Here is an 18,388-nt window from a genome sequence, read left to right as displayed (position 1 = left end):
AGGAGGAAGGAACAGGTTGGGATTAGATAATGAGTTGAAGTTTGAACATGTGGAGTCATCTGACACTGCGGCCCATAGCTAAGTGAGCAGGTACAATGGCAGTCGGTGCAGACCCGCCCCGAAGGCTAGCGATGGGCGGTGCTTTCTGTCCGACTTTGATTTTAGCATGTGGGTACAGAATGGCAGGCATGAATTACTACCTCGCCTCAGAGTTATTCATGTGTTTCATTATCTATATATCCTCTTGAAACTCTATTATTAAAGCACTTTCCAAATGCCTTGTAACCATAATTACTCACATTGCGCACTCCAGAGGAGCCACCCTTCTCAAATGAGTCTTCTGGAATGCTAGCCTTTGGCTGAGAGAAAGGCAGGCCCGCCAAGCAGAGTAGTGATTTCTCTGGGTGATGCCTAGCAAGGAGCTGAGGCTCGGGTGGGAAGGCTCTGACAAACACCTTGGCCAGTGGGAAAGTTAGAAGGGAAGTCAGAGGAGAGAATAACATGTTTGGCTCTTTTGCTAGGTGTTCATGGGGAAGCTAGGCATTCCGTCCAAGAACACCCAAGGCACTCTCGCAGAATGAGCTGTCGGTAGGAGCTCTGTAACGCCCTCTTAGTTAATGGAAGGGGAAGGTCCTTCCTGGCCTGATTTCTGAATTTCCCTGCTGTCCAGGGCAGTTTTCCTTCAAAGACTGAACTCTGCTCTTTAGTTGGAGCCTGATGAAGGCCTTGGTGGAGTGCCTGGGCAGTCGCCGCTGAGCTGTGCAGGTTGGGGGAACATTAAACAGGGCGATTATTGTGCTCCTCTCAGTTAGGAGGTGGCTCCATGTTAAAAAATCTCACTGGATTAAGTGCTTAGGACTTTGAGGACTGTGACAAATTGTTTTGTCTATCACATCGTGGTGTTGCATTCAGAGTTTTGTGTGTTTGTTTTCTGCTTTTGCTTGCTTGTTTGTTTTTTCAAATATTTTTGCAGCCAAATTGCTCCTGAAAAACAAGACATCCTATTTGGTCTGTCTGTGTGACACTAGGGTGTCTTTGTCCTTTAACTTCTTTAACTTATTGAGATTTCTGCTTCTTCTATTCATTTATTTGTCACACACACGCACATGCACATACAGATAAGCATGCACATGCGTGCGGGTGCGTGCGCGCGCACGCACACACACACACCAAGTCCTGGGAATGTCTGTCATCATTCACTTTTAGCACTGTCTTCTCAGTAAGTGAAACTTTTTAATCGTTTCTTTATAAAAAATTGATGACTGCAGAATTTCCATCATCATCAGACCAGAAAGCCAAAAATAAAATATTAGATGTGGGGAAACTAGGTGGGTAGAGGGAATCTTATTAGTTTCTTGGGTTGAGTAGGAGCTGATTTGCTCTGGCGTGCTTGTGTAATTCCAGGATAAAACCAAGTTGTGTTCCAGGACACCCAAGAACTTACCTCCACCCCTTTGGGGTTCTTTAGGCCATATGTGTTCAACATATTTGGTTAAAATTAAGTCTTTGTGAGTTGGATTATGGCTGTTAAAAGGTATCTCAAAAAAAAAAGAGATTTCTTTTTTTAGCATTCATTTATTTATTTAAATTGATGAGTAATGTGTGTAAATAAGTCAAAACTCATATATACTTTGGATTTTCCTCATAATTCCCTTGGGTTTAAAAGTTAACAACAAAAGAATGTGTGGGACCACCTTGTTTTAAAAATAATAGTAATTTTCCCTGGCCGGTGTAGCTCAGTTGGTTGGGCATCATCCCATGCACCGAAAGGTTGCCAGTTCGTTCGATCCCTGTCAGGGCGCAGTGGGAGATTAGCTGTTCCATGTTGCACTCTCACATCGATGTTTCTCTCTCTCTCTCTCCCTCTTCCTTTCTCTCTAATATCAATAAAAATATTTTAGGAAAGTAATAGTAATTTAACATATTCAGTGAATCTTGTAATCATCATCTTACCCTTGGATCTTATTTTAGGTAATTTGGTTTTCTGTCTCTTATAGAACGTGAAAGAGACTAAAATAATTTTCTATAAGAGAATCCCTCTGGCTATTTTTGCATTTCTATAAGGGCCCGTGTGAAGCAGAAATTACAGTGACATAAACATGAATTCCGTTGACCTACATGGAGCACAAGGAGGTTACTCTGAATCCCCATTGGGTTTCATTGTACCTTGTGTGGGTCTCTCTCAGGCGTTGTCAGGGAGGATGGGTTAGGTGTTGTCACATATGGGCCCACTGGTTTACCTCCTGTGGGCTGCCTGCGCTTGCAGCTCCTCCTGAGTCACTGCAAAGCTCCTACTACATACATCACCTACTCTCTGCATTCTGTAGGGGAACCCTTTAGTTGCATGGAACTCCTCCACTCGGTGGTTGAGTACTGACCTATGAACCAGGAGGTCATGGTTCGGTTCCAGGTCAGGGCATATGCCCGGGTTCTGGGTTCGATCCAGCTGTGCAGGAGGCAGCTGATCAGTGATTCTCTCTCATTGTTGATGTTTCTATCTCTCTCTCCCTCTCCCTTCCTCTCTGAAATCAGTAAAAATATATTTTTAAAAATCATTCTTTTTAGCTCAATATTTCCTCATCATGTTGGGAGATATACCTATTCTGTTATTTCAAGGCATTTGGCAAAATTATTTTTTTAAAACTGCTATCAGAATAGGAGCAACTCAAGAATGCTTGAATTCTTCTTTGCCTGCCTTCTTCCCTCCTTCCTTTTTTTTCCAAGTAGGAGGATATCCAGGGAACCTTTCACTATGCGGCACTCCTCATGAAAATTGGTGTAATATAGTTGATCTCTGACTCCTTTGACATCTCTTTTACTCTGATGGAGATGTGTTGGAGTAACCGTTGGCTGTGGTACGGAAAGGTTTTTGGAGCAGTGGGCAGATGCTCACACTGGCCAATCCATGGACCATGCCAAACACCCAGACCCACCTGGGCAATGGGGAAGGAATTGTCTGTGGAGCCTGCCAAGGTGGTGTCATTTAAATCAAGAACATTTTCTTGCCTTAAGTTAACGGATCCTCTTTACAGATGACACCTACATTTAGTGGGACTGTGCAGTTCAAAGAAATAACGGTTTTGTAGGCATGGCCTCAAGCAAATAATTTTGCTGCATCTTCTAAGGCCTGGACTCTCACTGACATGCTCCTGACCTGAAGGTAGATCCTGATGTCCCTGCACTTCCATTTCCTCTAAACAGAGGGATCGATTTGCTAATTCAGCCCATAGAGCTCTGAGGAAGATACCAGAGATAGCAAGTGTGAAGAAGACTTTATAAAACACCTTTATTCTGCAACACTTCTTCCGGCTCCTTACATCCTTCCTCCATCTGTTTTAGCACTCACCTTGTCTGGAAGGACCTGCCAGTTTTCAGGGTTGGGGAATGGTCCGTGTTCCCAGAGAATGCTGGCGTGGCTCAGCAAGCCTTTGCAGATTTGGGAAGCAGAGCATGTGAATGCTTAAGCCACTTGTTCAATCTTGACAGGCAGCACTGAGGAACTTCAAACCCACATGACAGCCAGAAGTGCCCCAGAGCTTCAGGGCATCTGTTTATGCTCCATCAAATCTTCTCCCCAAGTGTGAAAGTCAGTGTGACTCAGTGAGGCTGGTTGTCTGTGCTTAAAGGCCCGGAGCCGGTTAAAGAATGTCTCCCGGTCACGTGTTGGTATCAGGGCTCCAGCAAGGGCACATGACTTATGGTTGATTTATTGGCTTGGCTTTCCTGCTTGGAGATGGAATAGTCAAGTGTCTTAAACTTTATTACAGTCCCCGGTCCTTGCACTGCATGGCTAGTGGCATGGATGGAGTAAGCCCAGACTGGAAAGCATACTAGAGTTCATTCCCATTTCATGTGGCATCCGGGAGCCCTCACGTTCCCTGCCAGTTCAGAGCCGGGAAATCTCATCCAGGTCTCAGCTTAGATGAAATGGCAGTTGCTCAGGGAAGCCCTGAGATAGGGCCGGGTCTTGCTTTTATATAATCCCGCAACACCCTGTACTTTTTCCTTTTTAAACACTCAGCACAACTGTGAATTAGTAACTGTTGGCTGTGCCTGTTGTGTCTTCCCTGACTAAACTGCATGCACCAGGGGGCAGGGGCCTTGTCTGACACCCTCACCTTCGTGGTCCCATGTCACGTGTTTCCAGCACCTGGCACTTAGGGGCATTTCATAAGTATTTGATGGGTATTGAATGACGTGATAGTCATCACTATTTATTCCAATAATGGGCTACTTCCTGTGAGCTAGCTGTGTTCCGGGCCACAGGGCGGCAAACGTTTTCTGTGAAGCGCCAGGTGGTACGTGATCTCAGGCCACAACCACGCAGCTCTGCCCTGTAGCCGAAAGCCCCACAGATGGTCCGTAAACAAGTGGGAGCGACCGAGTTCCAGTGAAACGTTATTTATGGAATCAGGCTGTGGGTGGACCTGGCCTGCAGGCCATGGTGGGCTGACCCCTGTTCCCGTCATGGAAGGAAGAGAAGGAAGGAACCTGAGCATAAGGAGGATGAATAAGAAAGAACTGCAGAAGTTCTCTAGATCTTATTTTGTAAATTGCCTAATTTATAAATTAGGATGCAATTGGTATTCTTTCCTGGGAGAGTTTCATGGTCATTTTATATATACACTGAGTGGCCAGATTATTATGATCTCTGAACGCATAATAATCTGGCCACTCAGTTTATATCTTATATAATAAAAGGTTAATATGCAAATTGTCCCCTCGACCAGGAGTTCGACCAGCAGGCAGGCCGGCCAACCGCCCATATCCCCTCCCCCTGGCCAAGCTGGCCGGACCCCACCCATGCACAAATTCATGCACCAGGCCTCTAACTATACACACACACACACACACACACACACACACACACACACACACACTGAGTGGCCAGATTATTATGCGTTCAGAGATCATAATAATCTGGCCACTCAGTGTATATATTTCAGAGAGGAAGGGAGAGAGAGAAAAATCAACAATAAGAGAGAATCACTGATCGGCTGCCTCCTGCACGCCCCCTACCAGGTATCGAACTCGAAACCGGGAATTGAACTGTGACCTCCTGGTTTATAGGTTGATGCTCAACCATTGAGCCACACCAGCCGGGCTCACGGTCATCTTTTCCTGAAGCCCTAATCAGGTGAGCATACCATTTTCATTTTAGATAAACAGACACATGCAAATGTAGTCACAAACCTTAGTTACCCAGTTGGGATCCAAAATTGGCTAATGATGAAAGATAGGGCTGGGCAGGACTAGCCCTGGGGTTCGTAGTTAACTGCTGGATAGTGAGGTCTTTAGGGGTGCCTCTCAGCAGTGCCATGTGTCTTACCATAAGCGTCCTACTGTGAGATGAGGTCTGCAGATCTTAAATGCCAGGGTTGGGGAGGACCTTAAAGGTCACAAGTCTGGCCTCTACAGTGCACGTGTCCTCTGAACCTGAGCTCATTAAGAGGCCATTTGATTGCCACTGGGAATGACAGTTTCTCCAGAGGCTGATGGTTGAAAGTTTATCCTCGGGTGGAGTTGCAGGGTGGCTCCCGTTTGTCCCCCTTTAGGTCCCAGTTCAGGCGGGCCTGCTGTGGTCATTTTACAACAGTAACGGCTGCCAGCACTCATTGAGCACTTTCTGTGAGCCCAGCGCTCAGCTAGCCTCTGCGGGTGCATGGTCTCTATCTGGTGAGGGCGCTGAGGCACAGGAAGGTGCAGTAACTTGTCCCGGGTCATCAAGCTGGTGAGTAGGGCACGCGGGTTTTGACCTCAGGCCATTCTGAGGCCGGAGCCCAGAGTCATACTGAGCTGCTTCGGGGAGTCACCCCTGTGCCGGGGAGGTGCAGACACATGCTGATGTGAGAGGTGGCAGCTGTGGACTCCCAGTGGTGGTAGAATTCACTGAGCGTGGCCTTCATGTTTCACTGACGAAGAAACTGCAACCCAGAATGAGCGAATGGTTTGCCCTTAGTCACCTCCGTTGGCTCTGGGGGTGATGAAACATTTCACATTTTACCCCTAGAAGTATCAGGGCAGTAAGTGAATGTTAAATAATTTTTGTACTAAAAGTCTTCTTTGGATTCAAATTATTTAGCCCAGTACTGTGACTTCGTAGTAATGTACCCATTTCTCCTCAGGTGAGTTCTAACTACTGGAGTTCACAATTTGTCCTTCTGATTTCTACATCTGTCTTTGAACCAGAGCCAATTATAGTAAAAGGCCTTGTTTGATAATCTAGTGTATCTCTTCAGATATAAAAACAAAATTGTTGAGACCAGAATAGAGTTTAGAGTCTTTAAAAAAAAACTTCTCTCAAAATGTCTGTGAAATTAAAGCTTTTGTTCTCTGATAAAAATAAGCAGAATGCAATGAGTGACTCTGTGATGTCGGTTCTGTCAGTTTGTTTTTAAAACTATTTTGGGCTCATGAATTGTAGTGAGGGCAGGCAGCTGTATCTTAATGGAATGCAAAACGTGAGGGACAAAGTGTTTGTTTTAAGTCCAGGAAATTTGGTTTTAGACCATTAAACATAAGCTTGCATCTGTTACTAATTTTCTTTTTTGCTTACAAAAGACTGGTCTTTTGCTTACAAAAAGACTGGTAGAAAAAAAAGAGGGGGAAAAACAGAGCAAGTTACAAAAGTGATCATGGGAGGGGTTGCAGAAGTTAAAGAAAGGGAGAAAATATAATTGCAGGTAACATTGCTTTCTCCCTGATCAACACAAAATGAACTGCTTTTTTATCCACATATAACAATTTCCCCAGCATGAACTTCTATCTTTGGGCCAGGTTTGAGGGTTAAGCCATTCAAAGGGCCCATTTAAAAAACACAGTTCTGTAGGTGGGTATTATAATAATGCCCTAACGCCTTATTTAAAACTAACCTAGGAATATAATTAATAATACATACCTATAAATATCTAGGCATTTACTTAGATATATTTACATACAACAAAATAAATACTTACTGTACATATCCTCTCTAATAAAAGGATAATATGCAAATTAACCATCACTCTGCTACATAAGCCACGCCCACCATCCAATCAGGGCAAGTATGCAAATTAACCCCAGCTAAGATGACTACCATTGGGTTTCCCCGGCAACAGAAGAAGCTAAGCTTTCCACATACTCTGGCGGGCCGGGCCTCCACTCAAGGATACAAAGTTTCAATTATAGAAGGTAAACAAATCCAAGCGGCAGACACGGATCCAGAAGGAGGCTTGGCTCCACTCCAGGCTACAAAGTTTCAATTGTAGAAGGTAAATAAATTCCAGATACCAGGGCCTCTGCTTGGGTCACCAGCAGCTTGGCTGGCCTGCAAACCACCACAGGCCCCTTGCTCAGGCCTCTCCATGCCCCAAGGGAACCCCACCCTGATCCAGGACACCCTTCAGGGCAAACCAGCTGGCCCCCACCCACGCACCAGGCCTCTATCCTCCTATCTAATAAAAGAGTAATATGCAGATTGATCATCAATCCAACACACAATATGGCTGCCCCCGTGTGGTCAAAGATCCTGACCCTATGTGGACACAAGATGGCCACCACAAGATGGACAGCAGGAGAGGGCAGTTGGGAGGCACCAGGCCTGCAAGGGAGGGCAGTTGGAGGCAATCAACCCTGCAGGAGATGGCAGTTAGGGGTGACCAGGCCGGCAGAGGAGGGAAGTTGGGGGCAAACAGGCTGGCAGGGGAGCAGTTAGACATCAATCAGGCTGGCATGGGAGTGGTTAGGGGGTGATCAGGCTGGCAGGCAGAAGCGATTTAGAGGCAATCAGGAAGGCAGGCAGGCAAGCAGTTGGGAGCCAGCAGTCCTGGATTGTGAGAGGGCAGTCGGACATCTCTCGAGGGGTCCCAGATTGGAGAGGATGTAGGCTGGGCTGAGGGACACCCCGCCCCCTCCATGCACGAATTTCGTGCACCGGGCCTCTAGTAATAAAGTAAATGTGCACATTCTAAGGGTGCAGTGTGGTGAAATGTAACCACCGCCACAGTCGAGGCGTAGCACCTACCGTGCCTGTGGGATTCTTCCTTTCCTCTCCACGTGAGCTGCACTCCCACCCTCTGTCTGCACAAGTTCACTCTTCACTGCCTTCAGATCACTGCTCTTTGTTCTATGTCCAAGTTTTATGGTTGTTTCCTGCATGAGGAGCCAAATCGTCTGGTAGGGTCTTACTTTGTCATACCTGGAAAGAGAGGTGTCTGTTGTATATCTTTTTACATTAAGTAAAGAGAAGGCAATAAAAGGACCTATTCTGTGGTAGTTATGGAAAGTTTAAGTCTTCAGGTTTGTTTTCTAATTAATTCCCGAATAGGTGTCTAGTCAGAACCATCTGCTCTGCGCATCCTGTGTTTATGTGGCATTATTAACTCATTGCCCAGTTGGTTATTAAGCTGTCAGCAGTGATATGGAAGTCGCGGGACATTTTTATTTTAAGTAAAAAAAAAAATAAAGTGGAAGGTTTGAGCAGTACATATGGAAGCTGAGCTGGATGAGTGGGTGTGTATTCAGTCAAGCAAGTTTGCAAGCTACATAGGTAAAAAAACAATGAAGTTTTAAAAAAACTCAGTTACACCTTAATGTGTAAGTCCAGTTTTTAGAAATAAAATGCAATAGGATATAGGTCAGAGAAAATTACTATATTCAAGACAACTTCTACTGATATTCAAATAAATACTGTACCAGATCTTACCTGCGATATATTTCTTTCGGTGCTACACACTCACTTTGGGGCCTAGATACTGAAGAGCAATAGGTAAATTTCATAACGTAACAAAAATACTATGTGAAGACCAAAATGTTTTCCTCTGTTAGGTCAATAGAAGAGTTGGTGGTTGGGCTTATTACTTTCAAAGGATAAGTGTCTGAAAACTGTCATTTAAAAATTTTTTTAGTTTAAAGACTGGGTTGGAATTTGGTCCTGTATCAACAGCATCCTCTTATTCGATAGGCTGTTGCCTACACTTGTTGCATCTCTTCATAAATGAGGCGCTTCCGCTATCTTAGATTCTCCGAATCCTACAGAGCTAGAAGGGTGCAGACAGGCGCTGAAGTGCGCCGCTGAGGGAGGACGGGACACGCCGACGCGCCTCTGCGCCTGGGATACAGGTTACAGAAGCACTGCTCCCACCGAAGTACTAGTACATGTGCGGGTCCTCCCGTCCAGGGGAGACCTGTCATTGAAGGGATCAGAAAAGCTTCCTGAGTGTGTGGCCTTTCGGGCAGGCCTTGAAAACGGACTCGTCTTTTAGAGTAATTTTGCCGCCACCGTACTATGGAAAAGGGGAAATGTCTATTTTCCTCCTTCATTGGGGCAACCAAGTTTGAATAAGCCTTCACACGTCAGGCTCACTTTCTCATATGGATTCATCTCCAGGAGATTTCTCCCCTGCATTTTTACAGGAGCCACTTCCACAGCCTTTGTTCCTTTTTGTCGTGTCTGATCCAGTGGCTCTGAAACTCGGAACACTCGTTTTAAAAGGAAGCTTACTTGGAAGCTCCAAATGTAAAATGCATAAGAGCTGAAGACCCATTTTGGTTCAGACAGGGGTGCGTTTTTTAGCTCCACCTCATTCCTGCCTGGCCCCAACATTGCTTCTCCCCCTCCCTTCCTTCTCTCTCTCCCAGGGCTCTGCAGGACAGTTTGGTTTGCACTCCTATTTTTAATATTCCTTATTACAAAACTCATTTAAAAACAGTTCTCTCTCCCAGCCATCTAAGACAAGCCCTCACTGGAGTGTACCTGTGTTGGTTAATAGACCTAGTCAGCCGCCCGCTCACAGCCTATGTCTCCAGTTGCCTGGCAGAACCTCGGCAACCTGCAGTGGCCTACAGGGACCGTGGAGAGCTAAAGACCCTTTCCAGAAACAACAAGGTTCCTTATCTGAGAAACTTCTTCCGCAAAATTTTAAAAGACATCAAAAAGCCAAGCCAGGGGCTCGTGGGTTAGCTTTGTATTATATTGCTTTTTCACTGCTGAGTTCATGAGTGTGTCGCCTTTCACGTGGTTTTGCATCACATAAGCCTCGTGTGAACAGATAACTCTTAAATGATAGGGACTGTGCTCTGTTCGGTTTAGTTTGAGGGGTCTCTTTCTGGGTTCATCAGTTTGACTCTCAAACTGGGGTGAGGGAGTGAGGGCGAGCAGATGTGAAGAATGAGCTCTTGAGTGTGGACTACCTTTGAGGCGGGATGAACCTAAATAGTGAAGTAAATGAAATTCTTTCCCATTGACTTCCCACTCCCACAACCTCAGAGAAAAGAAACCCCTTTTGGTGTCCACAAGATCGTCCAAATGGATCTGGCTCTTCAAGTAGGTTGTAGCCGCCCCGTGGAGTGGACTCCTCGCCAGCATCTGTTCCGTATTACAAGATACGGTGCCAGGGAGCTCCGGGCCGAAGGATCCTTGAGGAAGGAGCAGGAGGAGAGATTTTAGGGAGAGATACTATGGCAAATAAGTGTCGTGACATCTTTTCATAAGAGAGAATCCCCGCATCCGCATTGTGGAGAGGTTTCTAGTTACCAGAATGAATGCCATTAGTGTTGGTCAGCATTGTCTAAGGCTTTGCCAAATACCAAGTCCTCCTGGTGGGGAAGGGAGCAGCGGTGTAAAGAAAAAAGGGGAGTGTCCTAGTGATGTTTTTATTACAAAAGGGAAAACCCGCCTGAGCTAGCTTAAGGCCAGAAGCAAGGGCTGTTTTTGAAGTGCATGGGTGTGTGAGGGAGGCCCCAGGCAGGACGGGCAGGTAGGCCTCACAAGGCTGGGGGCCAGGGCTGGCATGTCTGAGAGCCACGGTGCAGTTTGTACTGAAGAGTCTGTTTGTGTGTGTCTCTCTGTTTGTAACCTTCCCTCCACGGGCTCTCATCCACTTTTCTCCATCCATCTGCCTGATTCTTCATTTTCTACAGCACGGCGTTCTCTGTTCTCCAACGCACATGCTGGATGTGGCTGCTAGCCTAAGAGCCAGGGGGCCTGTCTGCATCACCACCTCTGCCAGGCTCCTACTGGCACGTCCCCAGACAAGAGACTCTGATTGGCCCAGCTTGGGTCACGTGGTCCTTCAGGTTTGACCCTGTCAAATGGTGGGCAGGGGCAGATGAGAAGGGCTTTGCACTGCAGGCGTGCCTACTTCCCAGAACTTTGTAATGCAGGGCTGCGGTCGATAGCTCTTCAAAACAGAGTGTCTTCTGAGCAGACATGTGAACATTGTCTGCTCCGTATGGATCTCCAGATTAGGAAGCACTTGCCTCTGGCAGGCCCTCTCCTGGTGAACCTCCAGTGCTGATGGGGGGCAAACAGACCCCTAAATACAAACAGACGGCCCGGGCACTGTTGGCCACCTGCAACCTCAGCCTCCCTACCCAGCCTCTCCTTCATCTATGGCCTCTTCTCTGGTTACGTTCTTTAAGCTCTCTTCATTCAGAGGGGCCCAGGGATTATACTCCTAACATCAGTCTCCTCTGTCATTGGCATTTTAGAGGTTTGTTGGATCGTACCTGCCGCCTCTTCCCTTAATTCTATTCCCACCATTTCCTCTTTCCACATCCAAGGCCACCAGTACCTCCTTGAGAAATGCCAGAGAAATGACTGCAGAACCAGGTGCCCAAATGGGTTCGTTGTGCGTTGCTGTGTGAGCATATGGGATTCGGAGCTTGAACAGGATTAGCTTAGTCTGTGTTTATGTGTACAGTCTCTCTCTCTCTCTCTCTCTGTCTCTCTCTCTCTCACACACACACACACACACATGCACACACACACACACACACACACACACACACACACACACACAATCCAGGACAGATGTGAACCTGTAAAGAACCGGCCAGTTGAAAGGACCAGCCTTGGTTCCAGTTGAAAGAAGAGAGGAGGGAGAGGAAGACCTGTCCTTTGCCTTCCGAGCATTCCAGGGCACGAGTCACCCTTTGGTCAGGCTGGCAGCAGCTGGACTCCTCTGTCCCTCCAGCTTTACTGAGCTTGGGGAAAACTCATCAAAAACCTTTACATGAGGAAAGGCCTAGAAATTGATTCCTACTTTGCCCTCCTCATGATCTCCAGCTGTAAGTTGGAAACACTGAATTAAAAACTAGCAGTGCCTCCCTGGCCAGTGTTGCTCAGTGGTTTGGGCACCGTCCTGTGCACCAAAAGGTTGCTGGTTTGATCCCCAGTTGCAGGAGGCAGTCAATCAATGTTTCTTTCTCCTTCCCTCTCCCTTCCTCACCCTCTTGCTCTCTAAAAATCAATAAAAATATTGTTTTTTAAAAAAACCCCACAAAACTAGTAGCACAACACATGGTGCCTTGATACCCCACTGTTGGTCCCCACACATGCCCAGCCCAGCCCAGCCCACGGTATTTCTTGGCAGGTTACTAGGGCCCACCATCCCGTGGTTCAGCCAGCAGTTAAGCTTAGCGCTCAAATAGTAATTCAGAAACAGTTTCAACAGGCTGTCCACGGCGGGCCTTACTCAGAGCTGGCAAAGGGGAGGGTCAGATACAAAGGGAGCATCTTTGATTACTGGGCCCAGTTCTAGTTCCTTCCACTCTGCTTCTTCCTCACGCCAATAGATTAACCTCTGGGTAGAGATACAACAACTGCCATTGGCCTTGTGCCAGTGACATAGCCCATTGCACTTCCGTTTCCTCAGCTGTCACATGGAGTTGTGAGGATTAAGTGAAGTTCAGTTGTCAAGTTCGGGGCACGGTGCCTGGGATGCAGTGAGCCCCCGGTAATATATATTAGCTGTTAGGTGGCAAGCCCAGTGGTAGGTATTTTGCAGAGAGACCTTTTATTGCTCACAACAGTCCTGCCAACATCGATCTTATTGGCTCCATCGGAAGAGATGGAGGCACAGAGGTGAAGCCATGTGTCCAAGGTGAGCCAGTCGTGAAGGTGCCAGAACCACCCCAGGGCGGCCTGGCTACAAAGCCTGTGCCATCGCTGTGGTTTCCAGAGTAAACAGTGTATGAGCAGGCATCTCTGTGTCAGTGGGACCGGAGCCATCAGGCTAAACAACTCCTCGCTCCACGCAGTCCAGGGTAATTCAGATCCACTGAGTAAACAGACCATTCTGGGCAAGAGTTCCCTTGTGTCAACTTGCCTGTTCTAGGAATTCTCAATATACACACTGGAGCCCAACCAAAAATTCGGTGTGAGGCTGGTCTTTCTTGAGATCCCTCCCAAGGGGCTTAGCTCATGATAAACTGAAAGGACCTTCCAATGAGGTGGTTTCACTCAAGGGACTCTCCCTTGACATCTCCCAAGAGATGCCTTTTCAATGGCTCTGACACACCTCAGCCCCAAGTCTCCAGGGAGTGAAAGAGGCACAGGTAGTCCACCTTACGGGCTCCCCGCTTTGACACCCCCTCCCCCTCTGCCCCCGGCCTGAGTTAGATGTCCTGTATGTCCTCATAGCACCCCGTGCCGATGCCCTTGCCTCGCTTCCCACCCAAATGAGCACAGAACGCTGTCCTGCTCACCTGTAGTCCCAGGAATGATCACACTCTTCAGAACAACCACAGTAACCACAGCATTATGATAGTTGGCATCTACCGGGCACTTCCTGTGTGCATTTTGAAGTAGGTACTGTTGTGATCCTCACTTTAAAAGCAAGGAAACTGGAGCTCAAAGAAGTGCTTTTGCTTCCAAAGTCACAAAACCATTAAGTAGTGGAGCTGGATCTGAACCCAGGCAGCTGGATTCTGGATCCATGCTTTTAACCAGGACTCTCTGATGTTTCCACATAGTAGAGGCTTAATTAATTGGTATTTGCAAGTGGATACACATGTGGGTGTAATTGCTGTATGTTGAGAATTATGACATGACCCATGACATACTTAAATCTGTGCAATAGTGAGCTGTGTTATAGTTGAGCTCTTCTATACTTCCTGCTTCCATCCTGCCATTCTCTTATCTCTGCGTGCCTGCTCCAGGGAGGCGGTGACAGCCATGCTTGTGACATGGCCTAGGTGAGAATGCAGGTTCTGGCTCTCCCATTGATGAGCATCACTTCTCTGGGCACGTTAGTTATCCTTTCTTAGCGTCATTTTCCTCAACTGGAAATGGGAATAATAGCGGTGCCTATCTCTTACAGTAAACTTAAAGGAATAATAACATAAAGGGAATAGCATGTCACCATTTTGGAACACAGTCATTCAACATACATGAGCAGTTTAGTTATTGTTATCACTGTTGTCACAAATGGTTGTTTTTAAAACTTTATTACTTCCTGTCAGTGGGTTGGGAGCTCTGAGCCAGGGCGGGGGATACTAAGTGGCACGCTTCAGTCTGAAGTCTAAAGTCACCAAACTCGGACAGTGTTTTCACCCATGAATTCCAGAGGCTACAAAGCATTCCAGATCTAATGGAGTCTTCATCCAGTCCCCACATCTTTGTCCTGTAGTGGACGCTGAGGTTCCGGCAGCCTGGGCGGAGAAGGGAACCGGATGTCCATGGTCTGTACCAGCCATCTGCTGCGTGGTGGCCGCACAGGTGGAGGGGACAGCTGTGTAACAAAGGCCTAATACCGAACATCTAGCAAGAGTTGCCATTTATTGTACAGTTGGCAATGGACTTCACACGTAGTAGAAAGTCATTTATTCATTCAACATTTACTGAGCCAGGCAGTGTTCTAGGCTCAGGGAATCAACAATGACCCAGACAGATAAAGTGTTAGATGTTTAGGTTCTTTCAGACTTTGTATGCACTATCGCCATCCACAGAGTCGGCACAGCACTGCGACGTAGTGTTATCATTCCCATTTGATGATGAGGGAGCTGAGGCTCTGAGAGGTCAGATACTGCACCTCGGAGCTGCCAAGTGATGAGCCTGGGATGTGAATCCAGTTCTTCCTGATGCCAAAGTCCACTCTTGAGCACAATGCGATACTGCCGATCAAGGAAAGAGCGAGTGCTAGAGCGTGTGTGCACGTGTGTGTGTGTGTGTGTGTGTGTGTGTGTGTGTGTGTGTGTGTGTGTTGAGGGGGGTGGTATCTGTTAATTCAGAAATGTAAACAGCTGTGGTGTGACATAGCAATGATTGTGATCATCGATTTTGCAAACTGCAAGAAGCCCTGGCTGTGGCTTCTAGTCTTGGGCTCAGTCTACCATTTTACTGCTTCTGGTCAAAATCAATGTGTCCTTGGCTGCCTTCAGCAGAGAGAACTCTTGGGCTGATGTTGATAAGCAGGTAGAAGCTCGGAGATCCAGTGGTTCATTCCCAGGCCTGCCTGCTGAGTAACTTCTGGGTGTCAGAGGGCACCATGCCCGTTGAGATGATGTCCACGCCCAGGGAGCTGGGGCCCCAACGTCAGGGGCTGTGCACAGAAAGAGGGAAGTGTCCTGGTCCCCGGCTGCTCAGGGTGTGGATGGTGGGGCCCAGAGCCTGTTCCCCACGGACTGGGAAGGACATTTCAGAGGCAGCATTTCAAATGCCACTGAAGGCGGGAAAAGGGCTGGCTGGGCCTCGCAGTGGAGCATAAAGAGCCCAAGAGGAGTGTTCTGTTCTGGGCGGGGTCCCTGGGGCCTCATTTTGTTTCCAGCGGATGCTGCTATTTCTCGGCAGCACGGCTACTACTTACTAGTAGCTTCCAGGGCTGCTCGCTCCTTCTGTCAGTCCCGAGGCCGTCCCATGGCACGCGGATCCCGTGGACATACCTCACAAGGCAAGGGCGGTGCAGGCAAGCAGGGAGCTCATTGCCATGGGACATCAGAGGCCTGGGATTCTGGCCCTGGCCCCGCCCCGGCGGGTGGGGACATCCGGGCCAAGTGCCTTCACTCCTGGGCTTTCCTTTTCTGACCCTTAAAGCGAAAGGGGTGCAACTGGACGGTGATGTTTCCTGTGATCTCTTCCCGCTCTAAGATTGTGTGTTTGTTACCTGGGTATTTGCAGCCTTAAAGTGTCCTTTTCATCCTCATGTCCTGCTGTCACATTTGCTGCTCCTTAAGCACAGCATTTTTCCTCTTGCTTCACTGCCATACGGCTAGTCCTTACTGTTGACATCTATTGTTAAATTAGTGCGTGACTATTGCAGGAAATCATGAATGGATGAAGCCCTGCCACATGCTGGTATCGCATGCAGGCTGTGGTTCCCTGTGCTTCAGTGTGGGTTGAAGGAGGACAGAGATAACCAGTGTGGGCACATACAAGCAACTTCTAACTATTGCTGCTGCTGCTTACTTATATGCTGCTTTCTAAAAATATGGAGTAGTGTGCATAGGGACTTGTAACCACCTTTTTTCAATAATGGGGATTTTTTCCCCTCATGTTTCTAATATTCACTCATTTTAATGGTGGCATCCTGTCCTACGATAGGGCTCAGAGTAGTTTATTCAACCAACCCCTTAGTCTTACACATTCAGTCCACTCACGCTTTTCCATATTATAAAAAAAACCATATCTAACCATTCTAACTTATTTAAGAAATAAAATGTATTGCTTTGCCACAGGAAAAATGTTTTCACTAAATGATTCCGATCCCGTGACACCATCGGCCCTGCCCGCTTAGTGAGACGGGAGGTGGGACGCCTACAGGAGGGCGGGTGGGCGTGCTGGGCACGGGCCAACACGATCTCCATCCGTTACTCCGTCAGGGAGAGGAAAGCCCTTGCCCTAAATCCAAAGCAATGCCCTTTTCTTTCCTGAACAGAAGGAGGGGAACATGTGGGGCCAGGTCCTGTGGGAACAGGATCCAGCCAGAGAAGGGAGGCCCGGCTGCGAGCGCCCTTCTGCTGTCTGGCCTCAGACCAAGAGCTTAGACTTCTGGACCGCGGCTTATTGTTCTGTGAATGAGAATATTAGTGCTATTGTTTTTGTTGCCTGCCCTTTACCCCTGGTTTGGAAGATGGAAACTGGGGAGGTTGTAAGCATAACATGAAATCGTAGGTAAAAAGTTGATTTGCAGCCTTAGAGGAAATGTACAGAAGTGAGTTACGGGGAACGTGGGGTCACTGGTTCGTCTCTGGAACTGAGTGTGTCTATAGAGTTAACGCTGCTGTTTCAGAAAACCTTTACCTCACACACCACAGCTATTAAGAGGGAGCAAAAGCAGTAATTCGACCCTCTACTCTTTCCATGCTTCTTGTTTTTAATATTTGCCAGATGTAGGCTGGCAGTGAGCCCAGAGGGGAACACTTTTTCTGATAGCTGTAGTTTTGTTTTTGTCTCCCTTCTAGACAAAGAATTCTTGAAGGAAAAGGAGAAGTTAGAAATGGAGTTAGCAGCAGTGAGGACTGCAAGCGAGGATCACCGGAGACACATTGAAATCCTGGACCAGGCTCTGAGCAATGCCCAGGCCAGGGTCATCAAGCTGGAAGAGGAGGTGAGACGGGGTGGGATGATTGGGGGCGGGGGGGAGGAGGGCGGCAGAGCCCGAGGGCCTCCATTTCCATTTTCTAACCCAGCACCCTCAAGTAGAGCCAACTCCAAGGAGTTGAGTTGGGGTGGAGGGAAAGGGGGGAATGTAGGAGATCTCCCAAATAAAAATGAATAAAAACGGAGTTGATCCAACCCAGAGCCAGGCAAAGTATGAAAGGCACACGTGAATACCATCAGCAGAGAGCTCACCCTCAGCCTGCAACCCCCCTGCTGCCGCTGGTTGGCATGTGTTCAGGGCTAGAAATAAGTGGGAGGACTGGAAACCACTGGTTCCTGTACAGAAAACAGACTAACAATTTTTTTAAAAAATAGTTCAGTTACTCTGTCTTTGGACTTCTGATTGCATTAAAAAAAAGGCCAAAGTCCTCTGTGGGGTGGAGCAGGGGTGGCCTTCAGCAAGCCTGTCTCCAGTTTTCAGAAGTTGGCTCTGCCTGCAATGACCCCTCCCCCTCCACCCCCACTCCTCAAATCCAGGAAAGTGTGATCCCACGACTGTGGAGGTAGAATGGCCCCTTCTGAGGTCCTGGCGAGGGGATTCAGGCTGTAGACAGTGTCAGAAAAGGAGGCGAGGTCTGGCCGGGTAGGCAGGAGCCATGTGGACAGTAGAAGCCCCCAGTCTGGAGCACGCATGGCCCGGATGGTCTACGCAGAGTACTTTGCTTGGTGCCCGACATGCAGAAAACAGTGCCGTGAGTGGTTCAATGGTTGCCGCTGTTGTTGAAAATAAAAAGCTATTCCTCAGAAACATCTCCTGATGCCAGGTAACTCAGTGTCTCAGCAAACTTCAAGGCTAAAGCAGCTGAAGGGGAAGATGGTTAAGTCTGCCAGGGTCTTGTCCATTAGAAGCCGTTAAACCCTGTAAGTCCTGTGTAGAAACTACACTGTGAATGCCAGCATGAGCCATCCCAGGGCAGCAGCCCCACTGCATCTTCCTTGTCACCACGGAGGAACTCATCAGGTCGGAGACCAGGTGCCCAGAAAGTGGCCTCGGCCCTGAAGGACAGGGGGTCTGCTTTGAGGCCAGGA

The 18,388-nt window shown here is 47.7% G+C and overlaps 1 protein-coding gene across 1 annotated transcript in view; it reads left to right on the top strand.

Moving 5' to 3' along the window:
- Positions 1-18,388, top strand: part of AMOTL1 (angiomotin like 1) — a 145,726-nt gene that overhangs the window by 110,168 nt on the left and 17,170 nt on the right. Inside the window, exon 10 of the mRNA XM_008149181.3 lies at positions 17,161-17,306. Within this exon, the coding sequence (XP_008147403.3) occupies positions 17,161-17,306 (146 nt within the window). The remainder of the gene's footprint in view (positions 1-17,160; positions 17,307-18,388) is intronic.

Source organism: Eptesicus fuscus, chromosome 13, assembly GCF_027574615.1.
Source record: "Eptesicus fuscus isolate TK198812 chromosome 13, DD_ASM_mEF_20220401, whole genome shotgun sequence".
NCBI lineage: Eukaryota > Metazoa > Chordata > Mammalia > Chiroptera > Vespertilionidae > Eptesicus > Eptesicus fuscus.
This window is presented reverse-complemented; position numbering and strand designations above follow the sequence as displayed.